We start from the raw sequence: 24,499 nt of genomic DNA, 5'->3' as shown, positions 1-24,499 counted from the left end.
TAACACGTTGTTAATGTAGCCTCACACTCTACAAGGCAGCATGAATGGAGGGAGGAGACCCCATAGACGCATGGCAGTGGCTGCAAACATTCCCTGCGGAAACTGAATGTGATGATGACCCCATGCTATCCCACTGGAGTGCACCACTCCCTCCAGTTTTCGAAGTACCTGGGGGTGCATGTGTGTGTGTGACAGACAGACAGACAGACATACTGTGTGTGAGAGACACATATTGCCCCCTTAAGTATGCTGACCCCACTCTAAGTACACTGCCTTTTTAAGTAGATCAGCAAGTTGAGACAGCAGCTGCTGCCAGCAAGCTCCCTCCCTAGCCCTGTGGCATCCTCCCTTGCTCTGTGGAGATGGGGTACAGGAGCAGGGGAAGGGGGCACCTTGACATCAGCACCCCGCTTCCCACCCCCTGCACAGCAAGCAGGAGGCTCCCGGGAGCAGCTCCAAGGCAGAGGGCAGAAGCAGCACACGGCGGTGGGGGGAGGGACACCTGAACTGACTGGCATTTGATAGCCTGCTGGGCGGCTGCCGCACAGGAAACTTGGGGGGGCTGCCGGCCCACGCTGGTTCCAGGCCCCCACCAACTAGCTCCTACAGGCTGTTCTTCCTGCAAGCAGGCAGCTGCCAAACAATGCTGTAAGAGAGCATTGTGCAGCTTTAAATGAGCATGTTCCCTAATAGATCAGCAACGTAACAACAAAACAACATTAACCGGGACAACGTTAAGTGAGGAGTTACTGTATTTATTATAGTGTAAACCTATGACAATGAATGAAAGGTACTTTATTTTGATACAAAAGTCTTACATTTATATCTTGCTGATATTTCAGATTAAATAAACTCTGGAATTTTTTTTTTTAATTGAAAAATATTTAAATGATTCTCTTCATAGCTTTCTCCGGTCAATGACAGCTCTCTTGGATCCTGCACAAATTGAGGAAAGAGACAGGAGGCGGCAGAAACAGTTAGAACATCAGGTACAATCATGTTTTAATCTGACACAGCCTAAATGGGAAGAATGAATGAGGGTAGGTGTGGTGATGTGACTAAAGAAGGAGCCAGGGTGCCAGTACACATTGCTCAGGGGAATAGAAATTGTGACTTCTCCTTCACCAGATTGCCCTGGTTAACCAGATGTGTCTCAGTTACAGCAGTAGTGGGTAAGGCATAATTAATGTTTGTAAAGTGCTTTATGAGCTTCTATTATAAAACTGATGCCTCAGAAAAATAACCCACAGCATATCTTAGCTGGACTGATATTGTAGTTCCTAGTCAGCAGATGTTTAAAACAGTATGGTCCTTATTCTCATTTACACTAAGCCCCCTAATTATATTTACATCCACTGCCAGAGCAGTATGGTTTATTGTGGCTGACTGGAGTCATAATATACTGTATCATACCATTATAACACCTTCCAGGCCAAACAGATGGATCAAAGTACACCAGTTGCGTTATTTCCCCCAGGGAAACTGAAGCCTATAAAAAGTAATGAATGTGATACAATTCAGGGGCATGTGTGTACACCCTCCCACACCCTGTGAGACTTTTTAAAAATTGTATTTTTCTTTGGCATACTTTCTGCTGAATAGGTTTGCCTGCCAGAGAGCTAAGTTTCATTTATTTTGTGTGGCACAGAAAATAATATCTTTCTTATTGAACTGGATTTTTATGGAATCAGAATACAAATTACATATTTTGTAATGTATATAGGAGACATGAAATACATTTTATATTACGCATACTACTAAGTGTTAATTTTACTAAATTTTATTATGATTTTGACATCACTAGAAAGCTATAATGGCTCAAGTAGAGGAAAAGCGAAGGAAGAAGCAGCTGGAAGAAGAGCAAAGAAAATGGGAAGAACAAGAAGAAGAACACTGCTTAGCACGAGAACGAGAACTGATGCAAAAACAGTTTGAAGAGGATATGCTCAAACAGAAACAAAAGGAAGTGGGTGTTAAACCTTTACTTTGTGCACGTAAATGACAGTGTTTAATAGAACTGCCAATGCCTAATAGACTTAGAAATAAATAGTAAATGTTACTATTATATAATGCATGAGGCAACAGTAGTGTTGAAATTCCATTTGTGACTATAGTTAAGGTTGAAAATCTTGAGATTTTTGAAGCAGTGTAGGGGATTTTGCCACACGTCTGTTAACATAAATTAATATTTAATATTTGAATGAAAGAAGTGACAGAACCCATGGGATTGATTCAAAAATGTTACCCACCGTTTTTGATTAAACTAGAAAGCCTAGAAAATTAAGTCAGCACTAATACCACCCTATTGTGAGGGGAAAAGTATTGCTTTACTCCCCCGAACACCACCTCAAGCTTTTTTCACTTTAGAAGGGACATTGTCCACCTATTTTTCCGTAATTAAAAAAGATGAATTTATTAATGTCACATGCATTCAACTGAAATCTCTCTCCTCACCAATATAATTCATTTTGTGTACTCACTAGTTTGAGGGGTTGGTTGTGGGTTTTTTTGGTGGGTGGGGGTGGTTTGAGGTCCAGGCAATTTTCACAAAAAGACACCAAGATGGACAAAAACCTCAAATAGTTTTAAATAAAGCTGCGGAAGATAAAGTCTTAGGCAATGTTTTGTACCCAAAATAGCATTTTTAAAATTTAGTTAAAACAGCAAAAATTGCTTTGAACTCCAATACCGTCTGAGAATACCTAACCTGGAGTATTGGTCTGTAGCTTGATGCTTCTGAGAGACCCCACAAATGTCATGTAATGTATTTGACTAGATGTGTCCTGTCAGGGCTGAAGTTTTTTTCCCCCCAGAATAAATTTTAGTAATGTCATGTCAAAAAATCAATGACACATTTTGGAGGTACTAGAATACTTTTTGTGAACACCACCCAACACTCCATATAAATTTTATTTCAATCTTCCGGTGGCAGAAGCCTTCTGACCGCTTGGTGGATTCAAACTTTGTGTTCTAGGGGCCCCATCCTTACCCCCTATGGACAAATGTGTGGAAGAAATAAAATTAAGATAAATGATTTAGCTGATATTTTGAGCCACATAACTTGAGTTATTCTCTTCTTTGGAAGAGATGTTGTGGGGTTCAAGGAAGGCATTGTGCAGGTATATCTCAAGCCACATAAGGCTCCAGATTCTGCAGGGAAATCAAAGGCATCCCTATAGGTCTTGGGGAGTGAGATCCTGTACAGAAGACCTGCCTCACTGCATTGTGTTACTGGACTCACCTCCCTCAAGCAGCACAGCCCCTTCGGGAAACTTATTGCCATCAGATGCTCCCCTCCGTTTACCAACATGCACTAAGAGCCACAGAGGAGACCAGACTCTGGCACTTCTTTCCAATCTGAAGTATGTAATGTGTTGAAAGGAGCTGTTACTTGGCTTCATTTCCTGCACCTTTAACCCACAGAGCCTTAAAAGTGTGAAGAAGCATCTCTGCTTGGGGATGACTTGCTGTTTCTCTTCCATAAGTATAGGGTGCACAGTTTTCTAATACCTGCTTCTTTGCTTCCCTTCAAGTCACATGATACAGGGGATCACAACGTAGTCTAGCTCTTTATGCTGCTACAGTGCTGGCACTACGCTCTCCGTTAGCCTCACATAAAGATCTTTGCATCTCTATTATTTCTTTTGCTAACTTAAAAAAAATACCCAAATAGAAAAAATCATGAATAGATGTAAACTTATAAGGAGATTATGCAGCCCTGTTTATTTTATTCTCCGACTAAATGATCTCATGCATTTGTCTCCCTTTTTATGATAGGAAATCATGACTCTTAAAACAAATGAGCTCTATCAGACAATGCAGAGAGCACAAGAACAGGCACAGAGATTAAAACAGGAACAACGTATTCGAGAGTTGGCTCAAAAAGGACATGACATTTCAAAACTGCAGAAGAATCTTGGTGGTGGTGCTGGCGGCAGCGGCAAGTACCAACTTTAATATATTTCATTTTATTTTTGGAGGGTTTGCATGAGCTGTGGATCCTATTTTTGAGAAAAAACATCCTGTCAGTCTAGACATTGCTCTTTGGCTTCAGAAACTGAACAAAACTTCTATCCTTTTAATCAAGTATCTCAAAAAGTTAAACATATATAATGTTAATCAAGCCTCAAACACCAAGCAGCATTATCCACCTTTTATAATGGAAGAAAGACACAGGTGGAGATGTTCAGGAGTACTGAGGAGCACAAGTACAACTGTTTTGGCTTTCAGAGGGACTTGCACTCCTAAATCCTGTAATTTCTTTAGAAGATCTTCCCCAGAAAGGGTAAGAGATGTGGCCAAGGTGTCACTGTGAGCCAATTGCAGAGTCAGGACGAGAACCCAGAAGGTCTAATTATTAAACTACAGGGATAGGGTTAACTTGATAGTGTGATTTATATAGACATTAATAGAAAATTGTTTAAGTCACTGGTTTCTTACTTTTTAGGTGATAAAATATGTGGCCTTTCAAATGTAAATCATGATCATTGTTCTGATGAAGTGAGCAATAAGATGCATCAAGATGTAAAAACCGTAACCTCTCCTCGGAAAGATACTGCTGTGCAGACAGGTATACATTCCAAAAAAATAATATGATTCAGTAGGGTATCATATTTTATAAGAAAAAAATAGTGGAATAGCTCCTTCATTAGCTCAGGCTATCGGTAGAGGCAAATCTTGTTTATACAGCACCGAGTAAAACTAGAAGTGACTGCTTAGACAGATTAGAGTATCAAGAGTAAATAAAATAGCAGCAATAGGGAAACTAAGGCCTTGTCTACATTAGAGAGTTTTGTCAGCGCAAGTTGTGACGACGTACAGCCACTGCTGTATTAAACCGCTGTTGCATGTCCACACTACGGTCCTTGTGTCAGTGAAGCATATCCACAACAGCAGCTCTTGCATTGACAGAGAGAGCAGTTCACTGTGGGTAGCTATCCCACTGTGCAACTAGCCACAGATTGCTTTGGGAAGGGTTTGCAATGCTTCGTAGATAGATCTCTACCAAATTCACAGCCATGAAAAACGTGTCCCAAACTGTGGAATCTGGTCTTGTGTGTGCTTTTACCCTATACTATACAGATTTCACGGGCGGGGGAAGACTAGCGTTTCTCAAATTGGGGGTCCTGGCACAAAAGGGAATTGGGAGGGTGTCACAAGGTTATTTTAAGGGGGGGTAGTGGTATTGCCACTCTAGCTTCTGCACTGCCTTCAGAGTTGGGCAGCTGGAGAGTGGCAGCTGTTAGCTGGGCACCCGGGTCTGAAGGCAGTGTCCCGCCAGCAGCAGTGCAGAAGTAAGGGTGGCAATACCATACCATGCCACCCTTACTTCTGCGCTGCTGCCTTCAGAGCTGGGTGGCTGGAGAGTGGCAGCTGCCGACAGAGGGCCCACCTCTGCAGGCAGCAGCACAGAAGTAAGGGTGGCAGTACCATGCCATGCCATCCTTCTGCACTGCTGCTGGTGGTGGCTGTGCCTTCAGAGCTTGGCTCCTAGCCAACAGCCGCCGTTCTCCAGCTGCCCAGCTCTGAAGGCAGTGCCGTCACTAGCAGCAGCACAGAAGTAAGGGTAGCAGTACTGCAACCTCCCTTAGAAGTCTAAGCATGCCTTCCTTTCTTAGGACTATCACATCTCGTCCAGTGTTAGGCTTTGTCTACACTACACAGTTTTGTCAGCAAAAGGCGGCTTTTGTCGACAAAACAGTGGAGGTGCAAGCACTATAATGCTCCTCCTGTCAGCAAACTCTCCTATTTGTTCATAATCTGGAGGGAAAAAAAAACGAGCTTTCCTGCTTTTTCAGGTCCCAAATGATTTCTCAGTTTGGAATGAATTAATCCAAAGAAAGAAAATATTCTTTCTACACCAACAGAAGAAGCTTTTGCTGTTAAAAGTGAGATTATCACTTCAACAGTCTCTAAATTCAAGTGCTTTAAGTGACTTCTACCAGTTCACTGGTGTGACTTTCTTTAAAACATCATCAGCAAACATATTTCTTGAATGGTTCATCCTGAGCTCTGACGTTTATTATAGTTGGCATTATGGAGGGATGATTCCTGGATGTCCATGTCATAGCCAGCTCCTCTTCTTCAGCAGTTAAGGTTTGACCCTAGTACCGAGTATTGAGAATATTTGGAAGAAAATGAGCTGGAGATAGTGCTTGTCCCATTCTTTTTTTTAATGGTTGTAATTTAACTCTGTCATTACATATTTCTCTTTTTAAGATCTCACTCAGTTCCTTCCACATTTCAACAGCGTCAGCAATAAAACAGATATTTCCCTGCATTTTGTTCAAGCCTACAGAAATAGGCTTTAGGGTACTCAGCATGTGTTCAACATTTCTCTTAAGCCCAATGTTGAGAACTTTGGCTGTGACAGTGCCATCTTTTTTTTCATGATTTTGTTCACAAACCGTCGTCAGATTAGGCCATCTCTTGATTATAGTGGGGGCGGAGTATTGTTCCGCCCCCAACAATCTTCTATTCATTGAACTTTTTGAAACTTTGCACTTTTAGAGAGATGTAAGGGATTGACTCTGTGTACACAAATTTGCAGAGGGATGATAGGGTTGAGGTCTGTTATTTCTCACCTGTCTATATTTATTTAAAATAAGCTTGTTAACAGCAAAAATTATCTCTGGAGACACAAATCCACAGTTTGAGAACTGCAAAACTAAGTATCTGATGGTATATTCTAGACTGAGCATGGTGTCCCATTGGGTAGATTAACCTAAATCATCTATACAGAAGCCCTTGTAACCCCATAAGATTGGGTCTCTAATCCAGGGGTGGGCAAACTTTTTGGGCCGAGGGGCACATCTGGGTGGGGAAATTGTATGCGGGGCAGGGAGTTGGGGTGCTGGAGGGAGTGCGGGGTGTTGGTGGGTGGGTGCAGGAATGGGCTCAGGGCAAGGGATTGGGACAGAGGAAGGGTGCGGGGGTGTATTAGGGGGCTGGGGTACAGGAGGGGGTGCAGACTGCGGGAGGGAGCTCAGGACAGGGAGTTGGGGTGCAGGAGGGGTTCGAGGTGCAGGCAGGGGGTTGGGGTGCACAGTGCAGCAGGGGGCTCAGGGTTGGGGGGCAGGCGGGATGCACGAGGGGTTCGGGCTCTGGCCTGGCGCCACTTACCTAAAGCGGCTCTGGGGTAGCAGCAGCGCCCACCGTGGCCAGAGCAGGCTCCCTGCCTGCCTGTCTTGGCCCTGCACCACAAAGCGGCCCTTGCCGCGCCTCTAGGTACCTCCCCCAAAGCTCCCATTGGCTGCGGTTCCCCGTTCCCAGCCAGTGGGAACTGCGGGGGGCGGTGCCTGGAGCCAAGGGCAACACACGAAGCCCTCTGCTCCCTCCCCCCCCTCCCCGAGGCCCCAGGGACATGGTGCCGGCCTCTTCTGAGAGTGGAGCAGGGCCTGCGGAACCCGGGGGGGGGGCAGTCCTGCGGGCTGGATCCAAAGCCCTGAGGAGCTCACTTCATCGGATGCATTATGCTCAAATAAATTGGTTAGTCTCTAAGGTGCCACAAGTACTCCTTTCCTTTTTGCGAATACAGACTAACACGGCTGCTTCTCTGAAACCTATAGAATTAGAATTTATAATCCCTATTCCATGATGATATCTTTGAGCTATAATATATCTGTATCTTTAGATAGTTTGATAAAATGCTTTTGGAGGGAAAAAACCTATCTGATTTAAATTTAAAAAATCATTGATTTTTAATCCACCCTGCTGCTTTTCAACTGCCCTTATAACCTGCAACCCAGCCACCTCTATCAGAAAGTATGGATCTGCTCTTCAGTATTGTGCTGTGCATTAGGATCACAAGGCTATAAGAGGAGCCCAACAAAGGGCTACTCGGCTGTGGGGATGCCTTGAAGGAGCATATTAACACTGAGCCACAGTAACGTGTGTTGCTGTAGTGTGCTGAGCCTGGCCTTGTTTGCACTGTGCTGTGAACCTTGTAATGATTACTGTGTGTGCATGAAAAGTAACACATTTAAAATCACTTTTTAAAGTAGCACTCTGTAATATAACCAAACTGACATTGCTGAACACTTACAAAAGAAACCCACAGAAGCAATCAATCATGAGGCAAAAGCTGGTGCACAAACGGGTGATGTCTCCCCAGCCCAGCCCAGCTCAGCAGAGACTAGTACACTGGCAGTGGGAAGGGGATACTTCGACACCTGCTCCTGCCTCCCTCCCCTGTACAGCAGTCTCTCCCCTTCTTACCCCTCCCTTCCCCTCCCCCCCAGCAGCAGCTGCAGTTCCAGTGCCAGGGCAAGCAGGATTCTGAGTTAATGTTTTGATTCCATGATTTCCTCAGAGTTCTCCCCCAGCCTTCTCTCTCCACAGACCTAGGAGATCCACCAGTAGTCCAGGCAGGATTGTGTTTGCTGCTGGAGCTGGCATGCTCAGCTGGGCAGTAGCGGTATGAGCTCTCCATACTGAGCAGTTTCAAAACTTCCTGGGCTTAGAAAGGGAAAGGGCGCATGCCTGTGTAGCTGGATGCAGGGCTCTGGAGTTCAGAACAGTGAGCAGAGCTGTCATGGAAGGCATCAGGGATACCTCCTGGAGGCCAGTTATAGCAGCGTAACAAATAGTGTCTATACTGATGCTTTGTCGATCTAACTTTGCCGCAAAAAGCTCTACACTTCTCATCGAGAGAGTTTTATTTTGTTGACAAAGCAGGAGAGTTTGCTGACAGGAGGAGCATTATAGTGCTTGCACCTCCACTGTTTTGTCGACAAAAGCCGCCTTTTGCTGACAAAACTGTGTAGTGTAGACAAGGCCTAACACTGGACGAGATGTGATAGTCCTAAGAAAGGAAAACATGCTTAGACTTGCGAAACATGAAGGCACATAAGTACTGCATAAGAGTATTCTCAGCCTTTTGCCCAAATTAACTGTATTAATTAATTAATAAATTAACTGGGTTTGAATACATAGAGTGCTTGGCATAGTCCATTAGCTATCTTATAACAAATTCATATGGGTCTGACTGCAGTGTCAGGCACTAACTTAGGGTCATGAGAGTAAACAAAATAGGACACAGTTCATCAAGGTACTTAAACATATACCTCACTTTAAATACATGAGTATCTCCATTAACTTCAGTGGAATTATTCTCATGCTTAAATACGTGCCTAGTATCTTATGAATTGGGGCCCTAAAGAGGTAGTGAAGATACTAGAAAATTTCTGCTAGTGATTTTGGAGTTAGGGTACAAAAGCATTTTGTTTAACAATTGGCAAAGCCTTCCACAATTTCTCCTTGCAAAACATGCATAAAAGTAGTTGGTATATCCAAATCTCACACTGTGAGGGTGCTTGGGTAGTCAGGTACTTCATCACTACATGCCCTTAGTGTGGAGTTAATCTTGTCTGTCCCTGCTATGTTTCAGTTCCCTGAAACAAACAGCCTTTGGCTCCACAAGCACTTACTTCCAGGTCTCTGCGGACCTCCTCTTTGTGCAGGTTAGTGCTAAGTATACACCAACCCCTTAACCCTCAGAATGTTCCCTATAGTGTACAGCCCCTGTCACTGGACATTCACTGTAATTACTAGGTTCACTATCCCCAAAGGAGACATATACACACAGCTTGACTGATATAACTCAAAATCAGGTCCTTTATAACACCACAGCAGTGAAATGTATTTATAATGAAAAATCATAAACTTATGATCAAACAGAGAGAGAGATACTGAGTAAGGCTAATGGGTGGAAACAGAACTAGGAGCACTTATTAATCTACTTTATAAAATAGGAACTATAACCATTTTCTCCCAGGGATTCAGTCTTAGACAGAGCTGCTGGTTTTCAGACAAAAACCAGGATCCAGATTTTCATGAATACACCCCACCCCCTTCAAGGGGTTTCCTCAGTCAGTGGATAACTAAATGGCTTTTTGCTTCTCCTTATATTAACCAACACTCATTGTGTTGACCCCAGAGTCAAGATGTCTTGAAATGCAAGTGTAGCTCCCATTGTGTTTTGCTTACAATGCTTAAACTACGTATGAAGCCTACGTAGCCATGTGCCTATACATCCCTTTGTCTGACAAAACTGGTTTTTCACCTCTCCTGGGGAGTAACACCTTGAAACAAACTATAGGGACATACTTTTAATATACATAACTTTAAATATAAATCAGTACATACATTTCACAATGATATTAAGGACTAGTATGATCCTGGCTTTCATTTAAGAACTCACATGGTATTCTTTATAGATAAATACTATAACAGCAACGTGTTAGGTGTAGTGAGTTTGTCAGGCCTGACAGGAACCTTTGCCAGTTGATATTGAGAGGTCCTTAGGCTAACACATGCCTAGACCTTCCAGTTTGTTCCCAGATGTGAAACATTATTACTTGAAATGAAGATCAAGGATGCTTTACATTTCTTAGCACTATAGTTGAGGCAAAAATTATATTTAGTAAAACTATACAGCCATTGTGTGCCTTTTAGTTTAAATTGATGTTGCTTTATTGCAACAAATACCTAACCTCCAGCCCTCAAATGGGTTGGGAAATTCCATTGAAATATTTTTTGTTTCTTTAACTAGAAATCTATATTTTGGGCTTGGCAGCAAGTATAGAAAGATCAGTAGAGATTTGCAAATTCTAAGGAATTAAGTAGTATTTGGGGTGTGCCTAATGTATTGTATGAAGGGGACTGGTAGGGTGGGAAGGTGGTTTATTTGTTTGTTTTAAAGACTGAAACAAAGTTTTCCCTTTTAGAAGGAGAGGGTGTCATGGGGCGGTCCCCTGTGAGTCTCTTTTCTTGGGTACAGACCACTCTCACTCAGGCCACCATCACCTTTAGTACTATTTACATATATATGCGTCCCAGTCAGCTCCCCTCTTACTTCTGGGGGGGAAAAGATCAGCTCTTCCTTTCCTTCAGGTTCTGCATTCCCCGCCACTCTTTCCAGGTTTTCCTTCCTCTCTATTTATCTCCTCCCAGCTGCTGGGGTTGCTTCTCTCCTCTGAGTAGCCCTTTAGCTGTGGCCCTGCTTGTTAATGGGTCTTCCATTTAGAACCCAATTGACCTATATTGGTGGGGATTTGAGTGACACGTTACTGAGTCAGCTCCTGACTCAAATCCCCTGTCACATGCCTCCCCACCTTCTTCCAAATGCTCTCTTTTCTTTCGGGCTGAGCTTGCCTTTATCACCATTCTCTGATTTTTTTGGGACCCCATCTTTGGGGTTATTCCCAGCTCCTCAGTGGCTGTCTTCTGTTTTCCACCCACCCACAAAAAACCCAACTGTGGGTGGGGATTGTCCCCGCAATTCAGTCTCTGCCTGTCAGTAGAGTGCTTTTGGCATGAAGACAATCTGACCTTCCCTCTAATTTGTTGCAACTCTACCTCTAATTCTAGGTTTTCACCACTCTCCATGACACTCTGTTCTGCCCCGACATCTCATTCTTGCTCTGGTCCATTCCTGGGACTCCCCGGTAAACCGTTGTTTTATCAGCTATATCCCTATGGGTCTCAGTCATCAGCCTCTGTTATACCTCTGTTTTCCTTCCTCCTCTACCAGACTCTTCTCTCTTGTTGACCTTCCTGACTTGTATCTTCCTGTCTGGGTTTTTTTTAATTTCTATCTGACAGCCCCCTTCTTCTAGCTCCTTTTCCACATTCCATAACTGATCCTGTGATCTCCTTGGAGTTCTCTCTCTCACTGGGAAGGGTTTCCAGTTCAGACCCAACACAACTGGATGGGGTAAAGCCTCCACCACGCCCACCTTCCATATAAACACTCTCTTGACCTCCAAGAGGAATGTCTCCTTTCCTCATGTACACATTCTAACCTTACTGCCCTCTCTGCTAACATCTGCTGGAGTTTCATCATGTCTCACAGAACAGAACCTCACCAACTTGCAGTCCATATGCGAACACTCTCTATGGGTCCTGGCCACCGACATTGGTAACACACCATCCCTCTCTGGCAGAGTATGAGGTCCCTTTGGACTTCTCTCAGTCCCTTTTCCTGGCTGAGCATCTACCAACTTCTTTCTCATCTCCTGTCCCAGCAAGAGATGGACTGTCTTTCTGGGTAGCCCGGCCTCTAAGAATTTTTCAGTCAGCTTCCCCACACTGTCTGATGTCGAGGATTGGTGCCAGTGCACCCATATACTCCCCACCGCAGGAAGACCTTGCAAAAACTATTCTACGATCAGACATCCATCACTTCCTCCACCCCCTGGCTCTCTGGGGGTAACAACCAGCTAGTAGCCCAGTCGTGACAGCCTCTTTGCTTTTTGCCATCCTGAATTTCTGTTGGGATCTTTCTGACAAATCTGCAATGGCATGTTCTTCACTTAGGGATGCTTGGGCTTTGCAAGGAGCCACTTGCAAACTTAAAGAACCAGAACTTAAAGCCACCCTCTCAGAAATTTGGTGAAAGGCCTCAAAGTCATTTTTTGGAGCCACTTCACAATGTCCAGTTCCCTGGGCTCTATTGACCCCGGTCACGGGACTCACCAGATTCTGCAGTATCCCATGCTGTACGGCCATCTGTTCCTTCATAAAGTCCTGGAGAACTTTCTGTTGGTCTGCCTGCCACACCATCTGGGCCTGCTGCTCTGATTGCTAGGACTGTTGAAAAAACTGTATGGATTACTGCAGTTCCTTTTACTATTCCATGATCCATTTCATGATTTCTTCTATGTCCCAGACCATTGACCCTTGTGCCGGCTCACTCTTTGGCTTCCTGCACAGATGAGGGATATGGGTCCTGGAGAAACCCCCAAGTATGTTGCAGCGTGGTCCCCTGGGAGTCTCTCTTGCCTTAGGTACAGACCAGACTCCCTCCAGCCACCTTCCCCACCTCTGTTCTTTATTATAGCATTCTATCAGGCCACTATCTGTCGTACTATTTACATATGTACAAGTCCTAGTCAGCTCCCCTCTTATTGCTAAGGGAAAAGGAAGCAGTGCTAAGAACAACCAGCTCTGTCTTCCTGCAAGTTCTGCACCTCCACCTTTTCCAGGGTTTCCTTCCTCTCTATGTATCTGCTCCCAGCTGCTAGGATTGCTTTTCCATCTAATTAGCCCTTCAGCTGTGACTCTATTTGTTAATTGGTCTTCCACTTAGATCCCAATTAACCTATATTGGTGGGGATCCAAGTGACAGGTTACTGAGTCAGCTCCTAATTCAGAACCTCTGTCGGAGAACAGAAAAAAGAAACGAGATAGGGAATGGCTGTTACACTCAGTAGCACTTAAAATGGTGAATAAGATCTGACAAACTATGAACAAGATGCACCTTAAATATTCATATAAAAGCTTCATGTTGTTGTTCATCATTGGTCTATCACAATACAAGACGAATCTATATATCAAGACAATGTAGTTTCATTTCATTTATATTTTAAGTTTTCTTACATTTTGTTCCCCATGTTTTTAAACATGGACTGAGTTTATCTGGTCACTATATTGGTTCTCCCCTGTGCGGTTTACTCTGAAACATCAGAAGGAATAAAAAAGTATGCCAGTATTGTAGCAATCAGTGTTTTGAATGAAGTGAGCAGTAATGCATTTATAGTCTAAATACTGAAATATAAATCAAAGAAGTCACGTGGCCTGCTTAGAAAAATGTAAAAGAGATACTTTTGTTTTTAGATTACTTTGACACCAGAGCGTACATCAGAACTGAAACATGCACTGAGCCAGTTGTAGAAAGAAGAACTGTGGACTGTACATCTCCAGATATTTCCATAGAATATAAAGAGAAATTTAACATCAAAAAATGCAAGAAAGAAATGCAGTATCCAGATAAAAAGAAAATATCAGAAAAAGAGAATAATGGCAGTTACACTGATTTATATAATCAATTTGCAAGAAAAGAGAAACAAACAAAACCTATGGAAAAATATGGAAAGAGACCTGACTGGAACATAAACAAACCTGGGAAAAGGTATATTCCAGCATCAGAAAGATACCCTAGACGGCTACAGAAGCAAAGGGAGGAAAAGAAAGTAAGACGACAGATAGAGCTGCTTCAATTGGTAGAAAGAAATACTCCTGGCAAACTCTGTCAAAAGAAAGAAGTCTCTCCAGAAAGGTCTCCTTCATCTCACCAGGAAACAAATACAAAGAGTAAGGGACATGCAGTAACAAAGGTAATGATTTGGTGTATAACAGCAAAAATTTTTCATCATAACCTTGGCTCACTTAATATCTCATTTGAGTCTGGGCTAGATCATTGGTGCAACTCCAGCACTTAGTTCAGTAACGTAGGTATTCTAGTGACATAATACATTCAGATTTCATTCACCTAGATTTTGATGTCACCATAACCCTCTTCTGTGTATTTATTCCCTGTTATTTAGTTGTCATTTATTCTTTGTGTAAACAGGGAATCTGATTGGCAGCAAGATACAAGCCTGTGTATCATTGTACTCTTGGAGATTGAAATTATGAAACTGACTTGACCCTCTTTGTCCATCAAAGGCAGGAAAACATATAGGAGAACAATGTTAATTTTCACAAACAACCAAAAAAGCCATTGTTGACTTGTGAGAGAATTTATGACAGCAAAGTACATACTTTATAATTGCACCTTTTCTTCCTTCTTCCATTCCACTAAACACACATCAGTAGCCCATGGCTGAAAAAAATCATATCTTCCCACACTTTAAAGAAAATACTGCTGATACCGCTCACCTCCCAGCACTGACATTGTGCCTCATTCCTTCCCTTCACACCAGGTCTACTTTCCAGTGAAAAATGTATCCAGAGATAAAGTGACCTCTGTAATTCTGTGTAGCCAGCCAAGAAGCCATTTATTTGTTTGGCTGAAAATGAATGCTAGAAATGCACTACTTCAAAGGCTGTGGGCACAATAAGTAATCTGTGAATTCCGTAGGTATTCATGTATGTGTCTTAAATGAATGTGGAGGATAGAATTGTGAAACTGAAGACAGTTTTTCACGTACGTTAGTCAACGACGATGGCAGTTATTACAACTGAGTTTTGCAGTTGATTTTCAGGAAAGTTGGCCTTTGAGTGAAAATACAAGATAAATTAAAGTAAGGTATAAATTGCTTGTTCAAAAGTCTAATAAACTGTATATAAATTAATATTTTTCATTTATAAGAAAAAAATGGTTTTCCCTTGTCTGGAAAAAGGGACCTACATTTAATAATGGTGCTCAGCCTGAAGCTTTGGGTAGTATGGATCCAGCCATAAAAGGTACTGCATCAAGTCCTATACCCTAGTGTTTCTGATTGTTCCAATAACCTGTAGGTACTTTTCCACCTATATATATATATATAAAATGTGTGGTGTGTGTGGGGGTGTGTGTATTTCCATAATCCTGTTTTATACCATGGAGAATTGTTCATTTTTACACCCTTTTCCTCCCCTAGAGATTTTATTTTTGTGTTTCCCTGTTAGGATGCCAGCCTTTTTTCTGAGTTGCTGATTAGGTGTTATGTCTCACTTGCTTTGATGCAACAGTGTTAGCAGAGATCTCAGCTGCTTCCTTGGCTTCACAAGAGTTGAGGAAGGAATTCTTGCCTAATCACTCTTCCAGGGTACCACTCCTATGGACACCCTATTAGACTCAAACTGATTCTGAGGCTTGAAATTTTAACCCTTAATTTCTCTAGGAGTAGCTGTTAGTGGTACCTCTGGTGCTGTGGTGGGCAACCTGTAGGTCGCACGTGGCCCATCGGGGTAATCTGATTACGGGCCTCGAAACATTTTGCTGACTTTGACTGTCCGCTGGCACGGCCCCCCGCAGCTCCCACTGGCCACGGTTTTCCGTTCCTGTGGTAGCCATGGGAAGCGGCAGCCAGCACATCCCTGTGGCCCACCCCTTCCTGCAGATCCCATTGGCTAGGAATGGCAAACTGCGGCCACAGGATGCTGTGCGGGGCAGAGGGGTGTGCTTGCAGCTGGTCAATGTCTAGTGGCCAGAACATGTCCTTTTCTGGGTTAGTAAGGTTTCCCCTAATGGCAGAACTTGGTCAGGGAGTGTCATGATCTCAAGGGTGTCCCCTTGAGTCACAAAAAACCTGTACACACCCTGCCTCCGAATCATTACTAGCATTACAAACCTTAATGTTCCTGGTTCTTCTTACCTTTTGCATCAGCTCTGGAAATCCGAAACTTACTCTGCACATTTAACTTCATGGAGGTGTAAGTTGTCTTCAGAGAATTACATCAGCAATGAGTTTGGTCTGCAATGTTTATAATAGTATCTCTTTGAGTAAAGGCTTAGATAAGTATATTTCACCTGAATTCAGGTCTAACACTGCTTTAGGAACTTTAGAAGGAAAAAAATCATTTTGTCTTACAAAATAAAATATATGTTATAAAAAATTCAGATTTTTTTTTTTTTTTACTTTTGATCTTATTCTAGGGAGAACAATCTCAGTGGAGTCATTTGAATGAAGAAAGGTAGGTCTGTATTCTGTATCAGTTATTACAAGGAAATTAAGAATGAGAAATTAGATATGTTGTAGTGCAATTTTTACTTTTTATTAAAAATATACAATTTTTTAAATAAAAGTTTATATATATTTCATTCTCAAATGAAAAACATTTCAGAGAGTACTGTACTTGGGAAAACTGTGCTGGACATTTAAGGCATATATTAGACAGAAGAATCTGTCCCAAAATGAGGGCAACTTTAGTTATTTAAGAACAGGACCTACTCTTTTCCTTTCTGTCACTTGGGCAGGGAACATAACCTTTTGTAATATATATATTTTTGCCTAGCAAATTCATTGGCATTTGCCTTCATAAAAAAGTGTTTAGAATGCATTTTATCCTTAAAAGAACTAGCAGAGATTTAAATAATATGTATTGCTTATATAAATTGCATAGAGCTTGTTTTCAGGTACAGAAAGAATGACGAGCAAATGGCTAATTCTAGAAAACAGATATTTTTGTTAAATGTTTAAAATAAGTGTCTAATACTATAGAAGGAAAATTATAGGATGCTAGTCAGTCTAGGAAAGAAGAGCCCACAATTGTCTGCAAGCTAATAGAATATTCATGGCCTGATTCTCAGGTCTGGCCATGCCTTCAGACTGCTCTTTGGTCCCAAGTGACCATTTTGGCAAGTGGGAATAGCCAGAGCTGTGCAGATTCTCCCTTTCATCAACCCATGCAGCCTATCCTGGAGTGACAAGAGAAGTAGCACAGAGTCGTCATGCTGATTCTTTGTCATCTGGGAATTCCTAATTAGCAAGATCCATTGAGTTTCTGGCCACTTTGCGCAAAAAGAGTGAATCAGAGGGCCCACTAAATGTTTCTAGTGCACATTAAGCACATAGGGGAGGGAAAACATAATTTTAAATTTTGTTAAAAGATATATTAAACAATATTTCATTAGTTTTTAGGTGTATTAATAAAATGAAGCATATTGCTTGAAAATTTTAGTCTAACTAAAATTATTTTGCACAGATCTGAATCACCACCTGTTCCGGCAGTTAAAAACAGATTACACCAAGTACAGCAAAGGCAGATAAATACTTCTAATTTCCCAATTCAGAATGGCAATAGTGGAAGAGGGAAAAATATCAACACAGACATGCAACAGAGGAAATCATCTTCTCCAGTTATTGAACCTGAACGGCCACCCTCTTCTCATTTCATTCCCTATGTGCGAACAAATGAAATTTATTACCTTGATCCAGATGCACCAATGACTAGACCTTCAACACATGATCCACAGTATCGACAGTTTAATGGTACTGAAACATATTGTAAACTGATATTAATATGGCAGGAGGGAGGGGTTATAGTGATTTAGAGTTGTTTGAATACCTGATGTAAATAGTACACTGAAGTCTCTGACATTTGTCCTTATAAATGCCTGAGACTTATCAGTTGTGGCGCAGTATTACACAGAGAGCTTGTACTTGGTAGGCCACTAGTCGATAGTGTTTAAGAAAATAAAGTTAACTTGTTCTTTTTATTAGCAATATATTGTGATGAGGCATCACTGTACTTTATTAGGTAATACATATGTATATAAATATATTGGAATTTTTTTAGGAACTGAAATACGGTTTCACTTGTGAAATAGTTTTAGTGATAAAAAATCTAGCAGGGAAGGAAAACTGGCTCTCTACAAGCTATAAAGATAGGCTTGGAAGGATTAGATTTTTGGTAAATATCCATTAACATCAATTTCACCACACACACAAACCAGTGAAAAAGTATTTACATCAGTAGTAACTAGGGCTGTCAATTAATCGCAGTTAACTCACGCGATTCACTCAAAAAAATTAACTGTGATTAAAAAAATTAATCGTGATTAATTGCACTCTGAAACAATAGAGTACCAATTGTAATTTATTAAATATTTTTGGGTGTTTTTCTACATTTTCAAAAATATTTATTTCTATTACAACACAGATTACAAAGTTTACAGTGCTCACTTAATTTTTTTTTAAATATTTGCACTGTAAAAATGATAAAAGAAATCATATTTTTCAATTCACTGCATACAAGTACTGTAGTGCAATCTCTTTATCATGAAAGTGCAATTTATAAAGGTAGATTTTTGTTATTGTTACATAACTGCACTCAAAAACAAAACAAAAACTTTAGAGCCTACAAGTCTACTCAGTCCTACTTCTTGTTCAGCCAATTGCTAAGACAAACAAGTGTGTTTACTTTTACAGGAGATACTGCTGCCTGCTTCTTATTTACGTCACCTGAAAGTGAGAATAGGCGTTAGCATGGCACTTTTGTAGCCGGCGTTGCAAGGTATTTGCGTGCCAGATATGCTCAACATTCGTATGCCCCTTCATGCTTCAGCCACCATTCCAGAGGACATGCTTCCATGCTGCTGATGTTCATTAAAAAAATAGTGTGTTAATTAAATTTGTGACTGAACTCCTTGGGGGAGAATCGTATGTCCCCTGCTCTGTTTTACCTGCATTCTGCCATATATTTCATGTTATAGCAGTCTCGGATGATGACCCAGCACATGTTGTTAGATTTACGAACACTGCAGATTTGACAAAAGGCAAAGAAGGTTCCAATGTGAGATTTCTAAAAATAGCTACAGCACTCAACCCAAGGTTTAAGAATCTAAAGTGCCGTCCAAAATCTGAGAGGGATAAGGTGTGGAGCATGCTTTCAGAACTCTTAAGAGAGCAACACTCAGATGCGGAAACTACAGAACCCGAACCACCAACCCAGAAAATCAACCTTCTGCTGGTGGCATCTGACTCAGATGGTGAAAATGAATATGCATCGGTTCACTCTGCTTTGAACTGTTATCGAGCAGAACCGGTCATCAGCATGGATGCATGTCCTCTGGAATGGTGGTTGAAGCATGAAGGGACATATGAATCTTTAGCGCATCTGGCAGGTAAATATCTTGCAACGCTGGTTACAACAGTGCCATGCGAACGCCTGTTCTCACTTTCAGGTGATGTAAACAAGAAGCGGGCAGCTTTATCTCCTGCAAATGTAAGCAAAATAGGACTGAGTGGACTTGTAAGCTCTAAAGTTTTACATTGTTTTATTTTTGAATGCGGTTTTTTTTTGTACATAATTTGACATTTGTAAGTTCAACTTTCATGATAAAGAGATTGCACTACAGTATTTAGATTAGGTGACTTGAAAATGCTATTTCTTTTGTTTTTTACAGTGCATGTATTTGTAAATCAAAAATAAATATAAAGTGAGCACTGTACACTTTGTATTCTGTGTTGTAATTGAAATCAATATATTTGAAAATGTAGAAAACATCCAAAAATATTTAAAGAAATAGTATTCTAGTATTGTATAACAGTGTGATTAATCGCATGATTAATTGTGATTAATTTTTTTAATCACTTGACAGCTCTAATGGTAACCAAAATTTACAGATAGGCAAAGTTTAAAAAAAAAATGCTTCTTAAGGACTTAGTTTGTTTTAAGGATATTTACTTTGTATATTTTGACATGTAATATTGACAATTTGTGTTTTAATGGTTATGCAGCTTTCACTTTTTTGAATCTCAGCGTCTATTGGCATTAACAATTATTGTCTAACCCCTAGTTGTCTGATCGCCCCATAATTTTCTGCAACTGTGAAGAGTTAAATCTATAGAAATAGAAAAAACATGCTTAAAAATAAACATTGATATTTTCTGTTAATTATTTAAAAAAAAAATCTGCAAAGCCTATATAAAGACTACTTGGAAGAAATTAAAGTAAAACTGAAACAATTACTTAGTATAATTAATTTGATTTACACTTATCTTTAGATTCTTGCCATACACCACGACAGATTTTTAGCTCTGATCATGTGAGAGATCCACTTCTTAATCCTAATGTAGTGAAAAACAGAGACCGACAACAGGCAATCCTCAAAGGACTATCAGACTTACGCCAGGTATAGTATGAGCTAAATCTGTAATGAACATTTTAAAGTTTTGTATTTTCATAATCATTTCCCATCTTTTAGCCCTATTCTCGATTCTATCCCTTTGTTTCATCCTACTTTTTTGCCCTGGTGTTTCTTTAGCCTCTTTCTTTTCCTAGCGTTGAGATAGTTGAGCACCTAAGAAAGTGGTCTTCCTGGGGAAGGGAGATGATTCAGCTCTGGGATAAAAGTGGAATAATTTTTTCACAGCGCATCAGGACCCTATCTTAAGGGAATAACATTCTCACAACTGGTGGGTGAGCCTGTCAAGGTGTAGCTATCCACTCACAGCAAAAGACTTAACAGGGCTGGCAATCATATAGCAGCTATGAAAAATATTTTACTTCGTTAATTTGAAGTATGAATTGTTATAAAACACCTTCCCTAAATTAGGTTTTCTTTTGTCAACACTGAAGTCTGTTTTTGGATTCCCAGTGTATCTATAAAAATAAGAAGTGGCTTAACAGAATATTATATAAGTTAATTTGTTCAAAAGAAAAGCATGTGCATATTTGTATAAGGTATTTAGTGTTTGCTCTGTTACCTCTAGTAAATTAATGGTAATGACATATCTCCACAAGATTTAGTAAAAACAGTTTGAATGAGATCTGTTTCTTTTTCGTAGAAAGCTAAAAATATTTAATAGTACTGACACTACACATAAAACATCAACTGATGACTCTGAAGGGCTACATACTTTTTTTGGATAGGGATCAAGATACTCCTGAGATGATGTTGCTGTGCATCTAGTTAGTAAAACAGAAGTGATTTAGTGGATAATAGAATGTGATTCAAAGCAAATATGCTCACTGCAGCTGGAAGCAGTGAGACCTTGTCTGGCTACAGAAAGAAAGACATTTTGGGGTTCTTTAAGGAGCAGTCAAAGGAATTGTGAGGAAAGGGGAACTCATCGGAACAGAGACCAGCAGGAAAGGGAAGCAGCAACACCAGGTATTGGTAACACTGGCACATGTGCCCAGGAGGTGGGGGTATTTGTGCATCTCAGTGAGAACACTCTCTCTACTTCGTCTTTGTGCGTGCCCAGGCCAATTGAGGTAGTAGACTTGGATGACCAGCACAAATGCTTCACGGTTTTCCTCTGCTAAATGACCTGGCATGTGTAGGTGGGAGTGCAAAGTGCATACTATAACAAAACTCGTAAAATAGCTCACATTTTAATACCCTACACGTTTGTATATCTTTCACACAGAACATTTTTGGTGTGACAGTATGGAGCCATTCATAGGCATAGCATTAAAGCCTTTCATTCTGAACTTTAAACATCAGTTTGAACTACTAAACTACAGAAAACTGGCCTTTGCAAACAGTGTTGGTGTCACTTTATTTCATTCAGTATCAGGTTGTTTTCAGATTGCACTCCCATTCTGCCATTAAAAATTAATTCATGCTATGAAAGCAGGAACAATTGCTAGTGGAACTTCAACTCTCTGACCTGGTTTGCATTATTTTCCTAATGAGAATATTTCCTAATGTAGTGTCATATTATTTGGTGCATCAGTGGTCTAACCAAAAGATAAGCAGGTTCTACCAGTAATTTATTGGCAGAAGTAATTAATTTGCAGTTTTGACTAGTGCCACTTCTTTCACCAAAGCATTACAGCTATAGAAGCAAGACAGATACCTTGGGTAAAGCAGCTAGAGGGAGAAAGTCTGCAAGCATTCCAGCAGAACTATAAACAGTTACAATATCTTTATAATAATTACTGTGCTTCTAGAGAGACCTGCTTCTGCCCCTGCACATTGGTATACCAGTACCAGATATACCCCCTTCCCCACACAATGCCCCTGCAAAATATGAGGAAGACAAAGGTGGCAGTCGTCCTTATTGTCCAATTCTGAATGAGCTAGCTGGGATTCCAAAATCACCAGTCCTTAGGTGGCATGTACACTTGGGAGATTGTAAATAGGAACGGTCTATATAGCTGGATCCATTAGATCGTCCAATTCCATTTGGCTGGGCTTCTCTGAGCTCATGGAAATGCTTGCCAGAGATCCACCACTTTTGAATATTCTTCTAGCTACACCATATTTGCAAAATGGTGTTCAAGTTTGGAGACTGAAGCTGAGCATTCCTGCAGTTTGTTCTAGGTGAGCTTAGCAAAGAAGTTTGGTGTTAGTGCTTTACGGTGGTGATATCAGTGATTTCAGGTTTAGCATAGAGGGGTGAAATAGGGATGTTTTCCTACCTGCTGAATATCATCTGTCTCTGTTGTCAAAGACAAAAGATTGATGAAAAGGTTTTTCTTTCAATAAACCTTAGTTCGAGCAAAGAATGGACTTTTGGAGTCTTTCGGTGAGTCATCCCGAAAGGGGGTGGGAGCTGAGTGGTTTGAGCATTGGCCTGCTAAACCCAGGGTTGTGAGTTCAATCCTTGAGGGGGCCATTTAGGGATCTGGGGCAAAAATTGGGGATTGGTCCTGCTTTAAGCAGGGGGTTGGACTAGATGACCACCTGAGGTCCCTTCCAACCCTGATATTCTATGATTCTATGATCCCAGCAGCCACTTACTGCATTTAGGACATTTAACTGTTGGATAATCTCTGCTATCCTCCTGCCCCTCCTGCTATCCTCCTGTTTGCATCTGTCTTTTATATGCACCATTCAGATCTGAGAAACTCCTTGTTTAACTACTTTTGGCTCTAATCGTATTTCTGTAGTTCAGAGGATAATTTAGGCTGTGTCTACACTAGAGAGCTTATAGCAGCACAGATGTACCAGAGCAGCTGCGCCGCTGTAAGATCTCTTGTGTAGCTGCTCTATGCTGATGGGAGAGCGCTCTCCCATCGACATAATTAAACCACCCCCAATGAGCAGTGGTAGCTATGTGGACAGAAGACGCTCTCCTGCCAACATAAAGCTGTCCACACTGGTGGTTATGTGAGTGTAACTTACGTCACTCAGGGGTGTGTTTTTTTTCCCACACCCCTGAGCAACGTAAGTTATACTGACGTAAGTGGTAGTATAGACATAGCCTTATTTTTGTCACCAAGAAAAAAAAATTATTTAAACCAAACTAAAATTTTCTAGTACTTTAAAGAATCTTTAAAACTGAGGATTTGGCTGAGAGTCAGACACGTGCTTTTTGCCGTCCATGAAAATCCAACCCAATTTCGCTGAATGTTTAGCTTCTGAAAACTGCAATTTGCACATGGGCAGTAGAACTCACGAGATGCTTGCTGCTAAATTTGCTTTATGTGCCATCTGCAACAAGCATACTGGAGTTCCACAAAACACCCACCAAACATGCTCCCAGACCCAGAGTTAGAGATCCCGAGGGCAGGGAATAATACAGGAGCAGAGGTATCCTTGGCCTAGGAAAGGCAGGAATTTTTTTAAAAAATGGGAGAGGGGTGAATAGGGGAATGAGTACAGCCTCCTCCCCAAAAGCAGAGATATCTTCCCCTCCTCTTCCAACTATGATGAAGCAGTGCTCCATTTTCTCCATCACAGGTGTAGCAAGATCTGACACCCATGTTTTACTCAAACTTAATTACCAGGGAAAGGTGTTGTAGGCAGGCAGCAGAACAAACAGAAAAACCCTCACTGAGTTCTGGTCACCTCCTTTCCAGTCCAGTGACTGATAGTAAGTCTGTACCTTAGCTCCTGTTTCTGAGCAAGATCTCAAAAAATATGTTTTAGGAAGACTGCAAGTATCTTTCTTTCCCTCTTACTGAGAGGTTGCACAGGGTCATTTCTTGCAAATATAAGAACAGAACTGAGGTACCAGCTGTTGTGCAAAGTCTCAATGGTCACAGCATGCAAGGTGCAGCCCTGGTGTAGGAAGTGAGGGGCAAAAGAGCCATTAGGCCACCTTTCCACTTTCTGAGCTCCTTCCAGGGTCTGTGCAGCCTCTAATGTAAGTTCTGGCAACCTTGAGGCTACTGCAACACTATCAATCAATGTTTATTATTAATCCTTTCTAATCTACTAAAATTTTCACAGTAGTGCAAATTTGTGGGTTTTAAGCATTTTTAAAATCACAGTTGTGGGATATTGGGGGGGCAGGACTCGTACAATTAATGATAGACAGTGAGCTTCAGAAAGTTAAAGCTTTTTAACTTAACACACAAATTGTCAACATTATATGTCAAAACATGCAAAATA

At 41.2% G+C, this 24,499-nt stretch overlaps 1 protein-coding gene and 1 long non-coding RNA gene across 21 annotated transcripts in view; one reads left to right on the top strand and one right to left on the bottom strand.

Moving 5' to 3' along the window:
* Positions 1–24,499, top strand: part of CCDC66 (coiled-coil domain containing 66) — an 88,915-nt gene that overhangs the window by 19,766 nt on the left and 44,650 nt on the right. For 19 of the 20 annotated variants that reach the window (XR_006292093.1, XR_006292089.1, XR_006292094.1 and 16 more), the window contains 8 exons: positions 905–989; positions 1,805–1,966; positions 3,778–3,940; positions 4,448–4,570; positions 13,618–14,117; positions 16,364–16,401; positions 17,413–17,699; positions 20,217–20,344. Coding sequence is in view for 6 of the 20 variants with exons in the window: in XM_043550625.1 (XP_043406560.1) it covers positions 905–989; positions 1,805–1,966; positions 3,778–3,940; positions 4,448–4,570; positions 13,618–14,117; positions 16,364–16,401; positions 17,413–17,699; positions 20,217–20,344 (1,486 nt within the window). In the remaining 14 variants the exon portion in view is untranslated. Of the gene's footprint in view, positions 1–904; positions 990–1,804; positions 1,967–3,777; positions 3,941–4,447; positions 4,571–13,617; positions 14,118–14,705; positions 16,216–16,363; positions 16,402–17,412; positions 17,700–20,216; positions 20,345–24,499 lie in introns of those variants that run through there. The other variant, XM_043550628.1, reaches the window with a different exon arrangement.
* LOC122466502 lies at positions 3,873–17,417 on the bottom strand. The gene is made up of 3 exons (XR_006292095.1): positions 16,083–17,417; positions 12,478–12,591; positions 3,873–4,001 (listed from the first exon to the last, which is right to left on the bottom strand). It is a non-coding gene; the product is annotated as an uncharacterized LOC122466502 (long non-coding RNA).

The sequence above is a fragment of the Chelonia mydas genome, chromosome 7 (assembly GCF_015237465.2).
Source record: "Chelonia mydas isolate rCheMyd1 chromosome 7, rCheMyd1.pri.v2, whole genome shotgun sequence".
In the NCBI taxonomy this organism is placed as follows: domain Eukaryota; kingdom Metazoa; phylum Chordata; order Testudines; family Cheloniidae; genus Chelonia; species Chelonia mydas.
The sequence above is the reverse complement of the archived record's forward strand: the minus strand, read 5'-3'. Positions and strand labels throughout refer to the sequence as shown.